The sequence below is a fragment of the Hoplias malabaricus genome, chromosome Y (genome assembly GCF_029633855.1).
Source record: "Hoplias malabaricus isolate fHopMal1 chromosome Y, fHopMal1.hap1, whole genome shotgun sequence".
Taxonomy (NCBI): domain Eukaryota; kingdom Metazoa; phylum Chordata; class Actinopteri; order Characiformes; family Erythrinidae; genus Hoplias; species Hoplias malabaricus.
The window spans coordinates 79,876,147-79,891,729 of record NC_089820.1 but is presented as its reverse complement, the minus strand read 5'-3'; the positions used below and the strand labels follow the sequence as shown (position 1 = coordinate 79,891,729).

At 40.1% G+C, this 15,583-nt stretch overlaps 1 protein-coding gene across 1 annotated transcript; it reads left to right on the top strand.

Moving 5' to 3' along the window:
* The first annotated feature begins 488 nt into the window (after positions 1–488).
* On the top strand, positions 489–15,020 carry LOC136678255 (ras-related protein Rab-31-like). Its single transcript, XM_066656234.1, has 7 exons — positions 489–722; positions 1,618–1,697; positions 6,143–6,224; positions 9,120–9,191; positions 9,715–9,821; positions 11,467–11,576; positions 11,756–15,020. The coding sequence occupies exons 1-7, from the start codon at positions 687–689 to the stop codon at positions 11,851–11,853; spliced, it is 585 nt and encodes a 194-aa protein (XP_066512331.1). The 5' UTR covers positions 489–686; the 3' UTR covers positions 11,854–15,020.
* The last annotated feature ends 563 nt before the right edge of the window (positions 15,021–15,583 follow it).

The following is a 15,583-nucleotide window of genomic DNA, read 5'->3' as shown; positions in this document are numbered from 1 at the left end:
ATTGGTCGATAACCTTCTCTGTAAACATTTAATTGGTCAGTCTGCACGTCAGTAGTCGTGCACCCCCCCCCCCCTTTCACCCTCTCAGATCTGGTCACCCTAGTTTTATACTCCTCTTTAACGACATCCGAGTCCTCAAATGTATCGGTATTACCAATTTATTGTCAATATTTTATAGATTTGTATAGTTTATAGTTTAAACACATTGTTACAAGTTATATATTTGAAAATAGCTAATATTTTTCCTCTGTGGAGAATGTCTGACTCTTAGCTGCTACATGTATAGAGAATGATCGATATAAAATTGCCAATTAAAATATTACACGGGGAAATAGAAAACAAAATATATGTTTAAAATAAACAAGAAAGTGTTATAAATGTTCAGAACCGTTCAAATTACTAATTAACTCGGACGTTTGATTATGTGGAATGAACCGTATAGGAGAGTCGGTTCGGTGAACTGACTCTGCTGCTTTACGTAGTTCTATGCTCGAGGTCACGTGGTGTGTGAGTCGGAGGGGCGCTGTGAGTGAGTCTGCGGCAAAAGCTGGACACTGCGGCCAGGGGATCAGTTTTGTCGGGTTTTTATTGAGGCAAAGGCCGCTGTAAGAATGTCGGAGGAGAGAAAGTCATAAAGAAAAGACAAAACGAGCGGGAATAATGCTCCAGCTATTGTAGGCGCTGAAATGGCCATCAGAGAGCTGAAAGTGTGTCTCCTAGGGGTAAGTGGAAAAAATAAATAGTCCCTCAGCATTCCTCTGTCTGTCTGCGGTCAGGGGCTTAAAACTCTGACGAATTAAGCAACGGGGCTCTTTTACATGTATGCTCGGTTCTGTTGGGTTTCACGGTTCTGTCCGGGTTGCTGTTCCCTCAAAAGTGTAACCGTTAGAGCTGCAACAGTGGCCTAACAACGGGGAAAAGTTCCCCTTCTAATGATGTGAGGGAAGGGGAATGTGTTTAACAAATGTCTGACTAGACTTAGGTGTTTATAACCCCTTTTTTAACCATTTCGAAAATCTCAACCTTAATATAGCTGTACTTTCAGACAGAGAATATTCATATCTCAAAGTTTATTGAGTAAAAAATTCCACAAAAACCAATAAAATGTATCCAACCATTACGTCATCACCCTCGACTAGACAACACCACTGAGCTATTTTTTTTTACACGAATCCAGATATATTCAGTTTAAACGCCAGACCTCGACAATAACACCAACACAAACAGTGGTTTAACCTTAGTTTATTGGGAATTCAATTTTCTTTATTCTGTTCCTTTTGTGCATTATGTGCAAAAATACATTAAAGGTGCTGTAGGTAGTTTAATCTGAGTGACTCTCAGTTGTTGTAGTTTATGTACCTAGCCACTAGAGGTAGGTTGTTTTCCTCTGGACAGTGCAGTATGGCACGGTTCTGTTACTAATCCAAACCCAGAACTATCCACACCCTGTTGGAGAGCCTGTATTTACTTCAGCTGAGGTCCCCCAGTATGGTATAGGTCTTTTGGCAGTGGAAAAAGAACAAATAATGATCATGGTTTGGAAATCAGACATCAGTCTGTACGTGAACTGTTATAACATTTTAATGTGATGCTTTGTGATCTTCTTTTTAACCACAGGACACAGGAGTTGGGAAGTCGAGCATTGTTTGTAGATTTGTCCAGGACCACTTTGACCACAACATAAGTCCAACTATAGGGTAAGGATCTGTTTTTATGATATTCTTGGGATGCATGATGATATTGGAATCATATCAGTGTTGTGAGGTGTTGCTTAAAGGGTAAGCACCACTTAATGGACCTCCATGAATATTTCACATTATTGTAGTCACTGACAGATATAAGTATGAATTAAAATGAAAATAGCAGCTTAATTTGCTTTAAAACGGACAATTTTATTAAATTGACGGAAAAACCCGAGCTCTCTACGAAAATTCTTGAACGCGACCGTGACGTCACTGGTGGACAACAGCTGAACAACGCCGCGGTAAAACACCGTTATGACTGACTGTTATGACAGTATCTAGATAAATAACCAACATTATTCATGACAATAGCCTAGCAATAAGCTAAACTCAAATGTAGAGGTACCGTTATTCTTGTAAATGTGATCGAAGTCGAACTCGAATTCATCCGACACTATAAACCTCCGTAATGCAGCTACGTAGCCGAGTATAATCTGAGACACCGAGTTTAGCGAGTCAAGCTAACGTTAACTAACACCAACTAAAACAGGCGAAGTGAGTGTCCTTACCCTGTTTACCTCCATGTTACAGAGGCTCTTGAACACCTTTCGTTGGTGTCCTTACATGCCCATATTGTTGGAAAAGCGCCAGTGAAATGAGCTACAGATAAGGGAGTGAGCGGATGGTCCTTTCCAAAGTGCCCGTTTAAAGTGGACAAATTTAGTCCGTTTTCTGGATATTTTGGGATCTTGGGCCATTTGTGCACAGATGTCCCACTGTACATTGAATGATTGCAGCCAAAAACAACACACCTTTTCCTCATTTTACATTAAATTAAGTGCAGCTTCTAGAGTTGTTGTCCACCATCTACGTCACAGGCAAGACGCCTATTAGAGTTTCCCAACACCGTTGGGGGGGGGGGGGGTTGGGGGGGACCAACGGTCTTTTAAACCTTATTCCTTGAATTGGTAAGAAATAACATGTTTTCTGACTATCAATAAACACAAGTTAGGAACTCAAACTCCACTGTTTTTATTTGTTTGACACTTTCATATCACTGGTGCTTAGCCTTTAAAGTAATCAGCAACATGTGTTGATTTGGCTAAAGATTCAGACCAGTCTGAGACGTCCAGACCGAATTTGTGACGCTTAGAAACAAATATTCTAATTCTGTGTAATATTAATCAAGGTGTTTATTCCAGATTTCCATGAACATATGTGTATCTGCATTATCATCACCACTGGAAGATATGCGTATATCCAACATCTGATATCAACTTTGTGTCCCTGTCGGTTGCAGTACACCTATTCGGGCCGTCAGGGTCCAGATCTTCCTTTGAGTTGCAGAATTAGCAGCCCCTTCAGTCACATAAGCTTGATTTAGGACGGGGAGAGCTGACCTCATCCTGTCTTTGTTGGTGCTGGAATGCATGGCCGCAGTTGTGTTCATGAGTCAAGCTTCTGCAGCTGAGCAAGGCACATTTCTGTTGTTTCTTCCCTGACTTGTTGAGATAAGCACTTTTTAAATTCACAGCTGCTCCCAAACCAGGCTTAAAATAAGTGAATATGGCTTTTGCTAAATGCAGCCATTCTTTTGTGTAGTCACTCAGCACCAGATTTTAGCTGATACAGGTGTTCTATCTTTCAGTTTGCTTACATTTGGCTTTGATTGTTTAAGTGTAGTTTTAATGTACTTTATGTACTATGCTCTGCTCTGAAAGAAGCCAGCAGCTTCTTGCTTTGATTTGCCAATTTCCCTTTTTGTCTCTACCCCTTTTTCTCAGCCACAGCTTCTTGACAGCTACACCTCCCAACCCAAAGCGCTGAGTTGTCTTCTCGCAGTGGATATTTGTACATATTTGTACAAGCGTGTATTCCACAAGCTTTCACCTTGTGTCTCACCACAAATGAAGTTGGGTATTGTTCTGGTGATGAGTGATTTGAGCATCAGTGTCAGTCTCGACAGCTTCATTTATGGTTGAGCTTTTAATATCGGGTTCGAGCCATTAGTTGTCATCTTCAGTGGAAAACACCAATTAGTTTGCTTTTCTGAATCACAACGGAGTGAAAGCACACAAGGTTCCTGATGTTTATCTCAGCATCATAGTGAAACCTATGCATCGCTAGCGATGCGGTACATTTCTGCATTTTCTGGTTTTGATCTTAATCTACAGATATAAGGCCCACAGCCGACGAGAGCCCACCAACCGTGCCATGTGTAAAGCATCTGTTCATAGTTGGATCAAACCAGTTTAGGCTGGCACCAAAGGAGGCTGATAACTGAACCCACTGTGGATTTTGGTAGTTTTTGGGGGGTTTCCTGCTCTAGCACACCTGCTTTGGACTTCATAATGATTTTCTGTATACACTGAAAAAAATACTTCTTGAATTGACTTAATATATCAGTGTCACGACATATCAAAAAACACAATTATAAATCTGGATGTAGATTATTTAACGCCATACAAACTTTTGACATAAAAAAGTATGTTTCTGAAAGAAATAAACAACAAAGATTGCCTCTTAGCTGGTTGAGTTTTTAACTCAATAATATTCATTCAATCGTACATTGTCTGTAAGCGCTTATACAGTTCAGGGTCACGGTGGGTCCAGAGTGTACCTGGAATCATTGGGAGCAAGAGGGGAACACACCCTGGAGGGGGCGCCAGTCCTTTAGAGGGCAACACACACAAGCTCTCACGTTCACTCACACCTACGGATGCTTTTTTGAGTCGCCAACCCACCTACCAACATGTGTTATTGGACTGTGGGAGGAAACCGGAGCACCCGGAGGAAACCCACGCAGACACAGGGAGAACACACCACACTCCTCACAGACAGTCACCCGGAGGAAACCCACGCAGACACAGGGAGAACACACCACACTCCTCACAGACAGTCACCCGGAGGAAACCCACGCAGACACAGGGAGAACACACCACACTCCTCACAGACAGTCACCTGGAGGAAACCCACACAGACACAGGGAGAACACTCCACACTCCTCACAGACAGGCACCCGGAGGAAACCCACGCAGACACAGGGAGAACACACCACACTCCTCACAGACAGTCACCCGGAGGAAACCCACGCAGACACAGGGAGAACACACCACACTCCTCACAGACAGTCACCCGGAGGAAACCCACGCAGACACAGGGAGAACACACCACACTAATTAGGGCTGTTCAAGAAGCCGGCAGCTGACGTAGTTGAGCCACGTCAGAAGAGATTCTAGTTCTAGTTAATGCTATTAAATGTGAAAACACAACACACTCTGAATAGAAACCATCTGTCACAGTTGCACTGACACAAACAGGATTAGCACAACTGCATGAGTCTCAGAATAGGAGTTGCAGAATAATGACTATTTATTGTCTGTGAGATATTTAGCGTCACAAAAATGCATAGATAACTCAACTCCTGCTGTAGAATATGAGAAGGACCTGTGTGGAGCTCACTATATATTAAAAGCTGTATTCAAAACAACAAGAATGTAGAAGAGTATAATGTTGGGGAGTAATGTGTCAGACCACAGCTAGAGACAGCACAGTTGGTTTTTCCAACACTGATATCGATACTGATACTGGGTCTATTCCACTGTGTCTACTTTGCTATATCATGCCATGTACAGGGGTTAGACAATGAAGCTGTAACACCTGTCATTGTAGTGTGGGATGTTTCAGGGCTAAATTGGAGCAGCCTGGTGGACAATCTTCATTAACTGCACATTGCACCAGTAAGACCATGTGCATCCAATGGTTCAAACACTGTGTCCTGAAGGCGGTGCCGTGTATCAGGACGACAATGCACCAATACACACAGCAAGACTGGTGAAAGACTGGTTTGATGAACATGAAAGTGAAGTTGAACATCTCCCATGGCCTGCACAGTCACCAGATCTAAATATTATTGAGACACTTTGGGGTGTTTTGGAGGAGCGAGTCAGGAAACGTTTTCCTCCACCAGCATCACGTAGAGACCTGGCCACTATCCTGCAAGAAGAATGGCTTCAAATCCCTCTGACCACTGTGCAGGACTTGTGTATGTCATTCCCAAGACGAACTGACGCTGTATCGGCCGCAAAAGGAGGCCCTACACCATACTAATAAATTACTGTGGTCTAAAACCAGGTGTTTCACTTTATTGTCCAACCCCTGTGTGTGAATGAGTAGGTCACTGTCTGTGAGGAGTTTAGTGTGTCCTCTCTGTCGGTGTGTGTCCAGGGATTGTTCCCCTGCGCTCAAATAGGCCTCAGACGCACTCCTACCTTGATCAGAATTAAGCGATTACAGAAGATTAATTACATGATTATTTTACCATATCATCCCCTCTACATCAACAACTGGAAGAATTTTCAAATATTTAAGTAGATATTAAAAAAACAAACAGGTATTTCGCTTTGTACCGTCTTTGCACTGAATCCTTTGTGTGTTTCTGGTCTGTTTATGTTTTTCAGTGCATCATTTTTAACCAAGACTGTCCCCTGTGGCAATGAGCTTCACAAGTTCCTGATCTGGGACACAGCAGGGCAGGAGCGGGTGGGTGTCTCATTTCTATTCTTTCCACAGTTGATGTTTTGCTGAATATATTACTTATTTCCTGAGTACAGAAGTGAACGTTGAGTATATGTGTGTGTGTGTGTGTGTTGTAACAACTGTCTGTCACATCCTGAGCCTGGGTCTTTTTACAAGCTCTGTTTGAGCTCCTGCATTCAGAGTCTTAGCCCTGATGCCGTGGCAATCTGCCATTCAAACCTGGGCGAGACCGGTTAGAAATGTGGGTGATATTACACCAGTCATTCAGACTCACTGAGACTGGCTAACATGTTTGTATATCCAGTACGCTCATCACACATTAGCTATTAGTTAGAGAGGAGATGACTGAATGACAGAGACCATTTCTTTAAAGGTGGGGACAATGAAAAGGCCAGTAGTGACCATAGTGGTTGTTTCAGCAGGATATCGGGTTAACACCCTGACTTAGAGAGTCAGGACCTATGTGTAATCCAAAAGACAGCAGGCTTTGGTATCAATAGAGACCACTGGACTGAGACAGTGCCCTCTTGGCCCTACCAACACCATCTTATCAGCTGGTTCATTCATCCATTGTCTGTAGCGCAAGGCAAGAACAAGTACGTGGCAAGAACGTGTGTTTTTGGACTGTGGGTGAAAACCCACGCGGACAACACACCAAACTCCTCACAGACCGTCACCTGGAGAGGGAACTGAACCCACAACCTCCAGGTCTCTGAAGCTGTGTGACTGCGACACTGACCTGCTGCACCACAACTTTAAAATACTAGATGTTATTTCTGAATACACTCTTAAATATAATGTTTCTTTACACATTCATGGAGCTAGTTGTGGTTATTCTATGGTATCGCTCAAATAAACTTTTCTAGCACCTTTATTTTTAAGAGTGTACTTTGAGGTTATTTTAAAGGGAGTCTAATCTAAAAGCATCAAGAGAAAAAATAGCAGTGCTTCTAAGAGTCTGTTATTCTTTTTAAAACATTAGATACTCATTGCTGAAACTACCACTCAATGACTGAAAAATGCAGTTTGGTACAAAGTGTCAACACAGTAAACCTCCATATTAGCAAAGCATTGTACACACCGCTCTGTGGTTCATGAGTGTCTTTACAAAAATAGCATGTCATCTTCATATTGTGTACAGAGTGTTCTGAGGTCAGAGTTCACGCTGTCTGACTAATCCTCTGGCCTGAGTGGAAGTGTGTTTGCTTGTGTGAAATTGCTGAGACAGCGTGTTGTCTATCCTGATGTTGTAAGTGTTAATGTCTTGCTTGTCCTCTGTCCTTATTGGAAAACATTGCTCACTGTACTGCATTTGGCCAGTGACTGTCTTCCCCTTAGTGAGAGATTTCTTGTTTTGGCAACACATGAACTAAATGAGTGACTGTGAGATGAAACACGCAGAGCTATAAAAAATGTGTCTTGGATTTTGAAGGTTAAGGGTATAAACAACTCTTTTTGTCAGCTACTTTATTCCTAGACCGTATTTCCTCTTTTGGGCATCACAGTGACACATAGCTCCAAGGTCCTGGGGTCACTGTCTGTGAGCAGTTTGGTGTGTTATCCCAGTGTCTGCATGGGTTTCCTCCAGGGTTCCTCCCTCAGTCCAGTTAGGTTGTTTGGCCATGCTAAACTGTCCACAGGTGTGAGTGAATGTGTGAGTGTGTGTTGCCCTGGGATGGACTGTGTCCCACTCCAGGATGCGTTCCTGTCTTGCACCCAGCCGTTTCGAGTAGACTCCACACACACCGCAACATTGTCCTTGGATAAGCAGTTACAGCTAATAAATGATATTTATTGTCATGAGATGTATAAGTCAGAATATGTTTAATGGCTAAGGACAAGAGTGTGTACATGGAATTAAATTGTGTGGACTGTTTCATGCACAAATGAACAACAGAGAAAACAAATCCTGATATAAAACTAGAATGGAAGTCTAGACTGAAGACCAGCTGATGAATCCTTCATCCAGGGATTGATTAAACCCATCTCTGTTCATTGAAATAACATTTTTTTAGAAGCTGCTTCCAAGAATAAAACATCTACTAATACTCTAAACGTGGCTTAGATGTAGCTCTAAATTAAAGCTGAAATAAAAATCATTTTGTATGATAAGTGTGATTTGAAAAAGCACAGTTTTCAGACTGCAAGAGCTACAATTTGAAGTCTAGCCTTTATTATTAAGGACGTTGTGTTAATATATTTTAAATAGAGATATTTAGCTTCTCTATAACAGGGTTCAATAGAGGCAACATTTCATTGTGTACTTCACAAACGCCACAACTATAAATAAGCAAATTTAAAACCAGATCTTTTTGGCCTTTGATTAAAACATGCCTGGACCTTGATTTATAGAAAACATACTGCAGTTTAAACCACAATTAGATGTTTTTCCCAAATTTATCCCAAATTGTTCAGCCCTGCTTTTTACACCTTCAATTAATTCTCATAGACCTTTGGCTATGCAAATAGTGCCCACCTCTATCTCCACTCTTTTTGATGTGGATCTACAACCCAAAATTCCCAGGCCTCAAATTGATAGGAATCGGTTCTTTAGGTTTGTGATGTAATAAACCCTGGTTGTCTGAAACCGCCTCGTTGAGACTGTCTTAGGGACACTGCCAATGCTCATCCATGGCATCAACTGATTATTTGACTCATGATACAATGTCTTCTAGTATACAGACTACACAGCACAGACATATTAACCAGGATTAGCACTTGATCTTCTTTTGAAAACCGTACAGTAAATACATAGTCATTAAAGTTATTACATCTACAACACTTATTCTATGCCAAATGTCCTGGGGATATACGACAGATCAGATTAATGCATGTATATCAGATACATTTAAGGATGAAGCACAGTATATTCAATAAAGTATTGTTCCTTCCCTCCAGTTTCACTCGCTGGCCCCCATGTACTACAGAGGCTCAGCTGCTGCTGTCATTGTTTATGATATAACCAAACTGGTAAGTTGTTCGCAACAAATTTGAATGATTATAATATTGTAATGATGATGTCATAATGCAGTGCTGATGTTGGTATTTCAAAGTTCGTGAGTTGTCCCGTAATGCTGGGTTAGCTGCAGTTGGTTAAAGATGTAGTAACACTGTGTGTCATAGGAAGTGTATGCTAGCTTTGCTGGTAGTGATTGGGGAGCTAATGGGTGGAAACAGCAATGACTTAAAAAGTCATGTAATTATTTAAACTGTTCAAGCTGTAAATTTCTCTTGGGGACAGAATGCGGTTTGCTGTTTTGAATTTACGGTTTTATGGTATGGTATAAATAAAAAAATGGGACAATGTTACACCCATTTGTCTCCATAGAAATAACAGATGTTCCGTTTGCTCGGATATTTCTTCTTTTCTCTGTAGTTCAAACAAATTTTCATAGTCCAAACTGTAGAACCCATACTAAAGCAACAATGCAAGTATAGTGTACAGCTTTTTTGTAACTGGTTAACATCGTTCTGGGTTTGTGTCTCCCTTCAGGACTCTTTCCAGACCTTGAAAAAGTGGGTGAAGGAGCTGAAGGAACATGGTCCAGAGGATATTGTGGTGGCTATAGCAGGAAATAAAAATGACCTGAGTGACATACGGTCAGCATCGCCCTTCTGTATCTTCATACAAACCATAAGAGAGCTTGTATTATTGTTTTTATTCCCCTATACTATTGAACATTATTATATAATCAAGGCCCCTGTAGTTATAGTATTACATTGTGATTAATTACATGTACACTGCATTCTGCATTAACAGATTCAAGTCTGCACTGATGTATATCCATTTGTTTGGATGTTAAAAACATAGCAAATCATGGAGAAAATGTGTTGCACTGGTCTGAGATCAGCTCCACATTGTTAACGTAGTTATGCCATTGGCAGTTGGAGAACAGAGACTGACTGTAGATTAGTACTCTATCTTAGATACATTTAATTTACCATTCCACATTAAATACTACAGTGTCCACTTTAAATTTTACCTACTAGTGCCTGTACAGAACATTTACTGTTTATATTAATATATATTATTATTTCATTTAAAGGCTAAGCACCACTTAATGGACCTCCATGAATAGTTCACATTATTTTAGTTACTGACATATATAAATATGAATTAAAATGAAAATAGCAGCTTAATTTGCTTTAAAATTGACAATTTTATTAAATTGACGGAAAAACCCGAGCTCGCTACGGAAATTCTTGAACGCGACCGTGACGTCACTGGTGGACAACAGCTGAACAACGCCGTGGTAAAACACCGTTATGACTGACTGTTATGACAGTATCTAGCTAAATAACCAACATTATTCATGACAATAGCCTAGCAATAAGCTAAACTCAAATGTAGAGGTACCGTTATTCTTGTAAATGTGATCGAAGTCGAACTCGAATTCATCCGACACTATAAACCTCCGTAATGCAGCTACGTAGCCGAGTATAATCTGAGACACCGAGTTTAGCGAGTCAAGCTAACGTTAACTAACACCAACTAAAACAGGCGAAGTGAGTGTCCTTACCCTGTTTACCTCCATGTTACAGAGGCTCTTGAACACCTTTCGTTGGTGTCCTTACATGCCCATATTGTTGGAAAAGCACCAGTGAAATGAGCTACAGATAACGGAGTGAGCGGATGGTCCTTTCCAAAGTGCCCGTTTAAAGTGGACAAATTTAGTCCGTTTTCTGGATATTTTGGGATCTTTGGGCCATTTGTGCACAGATGTCCCACTGTACATTGAATGATTGCAGCCAAAAACAACACAACTTTTCGTCATTTTGCATTAAATTAAGTGCAGCTTCTAGAGTTGTTGTCCACCATCTACGTCACAGGCAAGACGCCTATTAGAGTTTCCCAACACCGTTGGGGGGGGGGGACCAACGGTCTTTTAAACCTTATTCCTTGAATTGGTAAGAAATAACATGTTTTCTGACTATCAATAAACACAAGTTAGGAACTCAAATTCCACTGTATTTGTTTGTTTGACACTTTCATATCGCTGGTGCTTAGCCTTTAAGGTGGACTAGTACATTATATTTTAGCTGTTAAATGGTAAATATTCAAGTGGTGCTCAAGAAATCCCAAAGTATTTCCAGCTACAGTCTGAATTATCATTTACAAATAAACCTCATTGTTGTTGGCGATGGAAGAGTGGAAACCTGCATTCACATAAGTTTCAGAATCGTGTGCATCTTGCTTTTCTTTTAGGGTCAAATGCTATTATTTAACTGTATTGGTGCTTTACAGAGAAGTCCCCACAAAAGAGGCTAAGGAGTTTGCAGAGTCGATTGCAGCAATTTTCATTGAAACCAGCGCTAGAAATGCTGTCAATGTAGAGGAACTATTTCAAAAAATAAGTAAGTATCACTCAAATCTCATTAGAAATGCCCTGCAGTCTTGGGATTTATAACATGTAATAAACCCCAATTACCGCCTTTTTTCTACTAGACAAATGTTGGTGTTTTACTTTATTCTCATTCCTCAGAATACATACTGACAAGTTGATGTCCGATTGCGATATGCATTTGTCCAACAGGTCGGCAGATCCCTCCACTGGAGAACACAGAAGTGGACAGCAATGACTCCTTCAAGATCACACGCCAGACCCCTGCGTCGTCTAGACGCTGCTGTTAGTGATGTGGGACCTCCTAGCTCTTCTCCATATATGGTTATTTGAGTTAACTTCATAAGCCTTATAATCGATAACTCAACTTCAGTATTAATGTAGGTAAGGGATGAGCTTATGCAAAGAAACTGTTTACATAGAGTAGTACTCTAGTACTACATACAGTATAGTGTAAAGAACTGAAACCAACTTTATATGAAGAAATTGAAACAATGGGGTGGACAATGGAACTGAGTTAGCAGGCTAACTTTGTAAAGATAAAGATAGGAATAGAAGGGGTTTATAACAAAGATGTCAAACTCCAGGTCCTGGAAACAAAGACATTCAGCTTGTTTGGGCCCCATTTCCATCTTTTAAAAATGTCCAAAATAGTAATTATATAGCTTATTTGTTGATGTAACTATAAAAGATATAGATTTATTCTTAACGTAGATACCCCTTGCATTGAGTAATTCTCATTTATATTTCAAATAGTGACTCCTTTGGTAACGTCTCTACTTTCATTATTCCTCCAGCTGTGATTCCCCGAAATTCCCACAGTACCCTCCCTACAATTTAGTGCTTGCTTGCTTTAGTGCATACGACCCATGTTCTGATTTCTAAGCTATTCGTTTATTATAAGTAGTTTTATGGCATGGTAAACTCAGGTGTGGCCCTCCAGGTCCTGGACTTTAACACCCTTGTACTACAATATTTACCCTCCCAGATCAGTACAGACTAGCTTCAGCTCTGATATCTGATCAGCACAAGGACCTAAGGCCTAAGTTCAAGATGCACAACATCTGTTTTTTTCATTTACTAGTTGAAATCTCATGTCATGTACAGTTAATGTCAGCTTAGACCAGTTTTAGCTAAAGCTGTTTCCTTCACAAGTATCATTCCGACATTAGGATGTAAACACAGTGCCTAATCTGTAGAATTGTTTCAAACACTAGTGATTTTCTCTATCACGTTTTAACACAAAAGAACCATCAGAATGAGAAGAAATTAATAGATTGATCTTATTGTTATCTAACGCATATAATACATATTCCATTCCATTTTAGAGTCTCTTAACTTTCAACTAGAAAGTGCTTTACAGTTCTGGGATAATTACTAAAAATTACAAATTAATTCTTTCAATAACAAACGATGACACCGCTCATTACTTTTCTTACAAAATAATCTCGGTACGTCAAGAATCGCTGTCTTAAACTAACACAAATCCAATTGTCGTTCCAGTAATCCATTAGAGAGAATACATTTAGCAAAGGCCTGTGCCTGTTCCTGCGAGTACAACTGCTTTACTTGGACATGTCCACAGCTTATGTTTGTAGTACACATGTATGATATGTAATATAGTTTTATCAGAGTGTTATGTCAAAGTTTGCATGACTGAAAAGCTTCAGTTCTATAGCTATTGTACCATTTAATGCCATGCACTATTTTATTCCCATAGGCTCCTCTAAATAACGCCACTCATTCAGGATGTGTTTGTCTAAAACACTTAAAATGACTAAACCACTTAAGTGTCCCTTAAAAATGTGGCCCTGTAACACGATGCTAATGCCTAGAGTAGCGTGTTAGTAGCGCATGCATTCTACTTTGAGTGTGCCTTAATAGATAAGTGCCTTGTAATGTGTTAAGTGTTTGCAAATGTTATAATCTTAGTAGATGTGTTAGCATTCAGCAGCAATGGGGTTATTATCTAACAGTATTGGAAACTAAGCAGTATTCATTTGTACACTGTACATCCATAGGTTTGTAGACACCCTTTCTAATGAGTGATATTGGTGGATCCACATGGTGGATACCTTAGCTCACGGCTTGGATTATCTCCATAGAAAAGCTTTGAGCAATACAATGGGACACACTGGAGTAGACGCACATGAGCTTAAAGTGGCCCTGCTCAGTGCTACGTGTCTGAGGAGTATTATTATTATTACCTTTGAGTTATAGAGCAGCTCCATCCACTGTGATCCACACAGGCTTTTCACAATTTCACGAAAGATTCAATTTTTTGAGGTATATATATTGTCCCAGAAATAATTGTAATAAATGATATTACTGTCATCATAAGACCATATTATGCCACTGATATGAAGATAATGTAATAGCATAACAATGCAACTGCACCCCACTAAAGAGAAATGAACTTTTAACAAAAACATAGAAATTAAAAAATATTCAGATATTGAATATTAAAATATTTAAATATAAATAAATAAATAATAAAATGAAACCTCTGATTACAAACAAAGGTGTTTTGTTGGCCCCCGAACAAACAGACCAGAGAAAACCAGATAACAGAACAAAGCTAAAATGGCTAAAATACTGGTACTGGTCATTCTTATGTAAACAAACAGGGCAGTGTAGCTAATATCAGTACCTGACCTCTCTATTGTTTATGCAGTGAAGTCATCAGCAATGTTCCAACATGTAGTGTAAATAAAAGCAGGGGAACTAAATATTACCATTACTCTCAGAACACACTCTGGGCACAGGTCCATTGTCTACAAACCTTGAGGCGTAAGATAAAACCAAGCCTAGTCCTAATATTTTGATTGTTATTCCTCCACTGAAGGAAAAGTACCGTCCCTGAATGAGCTTAATGATTGTTTAACCAGTAGAAAACACTTTGCCTGTTCTAGAAAACCTTTCTACCAGTAGGGGGTAGTGCAGGCTTGAGCTTTACTACGAACAGCACGTTGTGTCAGTTAAGTCTTTCCCAGAGCTTTGCCCACTCTTTACAAAAGCAATGGAGGGGAAAAAAAGCTACTGCACAGCTTTTTAGTGAACTGATAATGAAGTATGTCATATTAAGTCAAAATAATTTCAGCATATTAATCCTCCAAAGACTCAAAGTCATTAGGACCAATGTGCAAAATGAGACTTGTTGGGTTTGCATTGAATGAGCAAGTGCATTGTTTGTCAGAGGCCTGGGGTGATAGTCCCACTGCAACCATGCAATTACTCACTTAGAGATAAATACATTCCATTCATAACACAGAATAAAATTATTCTAATTATATAAAGGCCAAGGCATAGAGGTAGCTTTGCTCTTTGCTCTGTTTATTAAAATCTTTATTTAACACTGCTTTTACCAGCTGCTGCAGGGCGTCCTCAGTATTTGCATAAGTTATTGACCTGAGTTGACCTGTGTGAACCAGAGTAACATTTTGTAGTAAGCCATTTGTTAATAAATTTGTATTTTACTCTTCTATGGATCGGGTCTTTTATTCTGTAACGTTTGCAACTCACCAGTTGATTCTCAGAGGACGTGATTAGTATTCCGTACCTTTATAAAGACTCTGAGGGGCATTTGGGATCTAGAAATATCTGTCATCAGTATCTAACCTCACTATATTCACTTGCAGCTGAATACCATCTAATCCTCACGGCTACGTTCCGACCTTCGGTGTGACGTCTTCTCAGAAAGGTAGAGGCTCTTGGTGTAGCCTAGGAACCAACTCCCTTTAAATACCTTTCATTTCAGATCAAGGCTGTGTGGTTTATTATTTATGTCATCCGTTCCCAAATGTTCAATCATGCGAGAAGCTTCCCACTGCTCCGGTGTTTAATATCACTGCCTGGACCTTTTCAAACACAGGTCCCTGGATGTCTCTAAAGGTGGTCTGTGGAGGAATTATCTGACAGCTTGTGGGGAGTCTGGAGGAGTGCTTTGTGTAGTCTTGACAGAGTCAATGAAGAACATTAGGGGAAATGGTGTGTGTAGGGCTAGTGTGGACTCGGAGCACT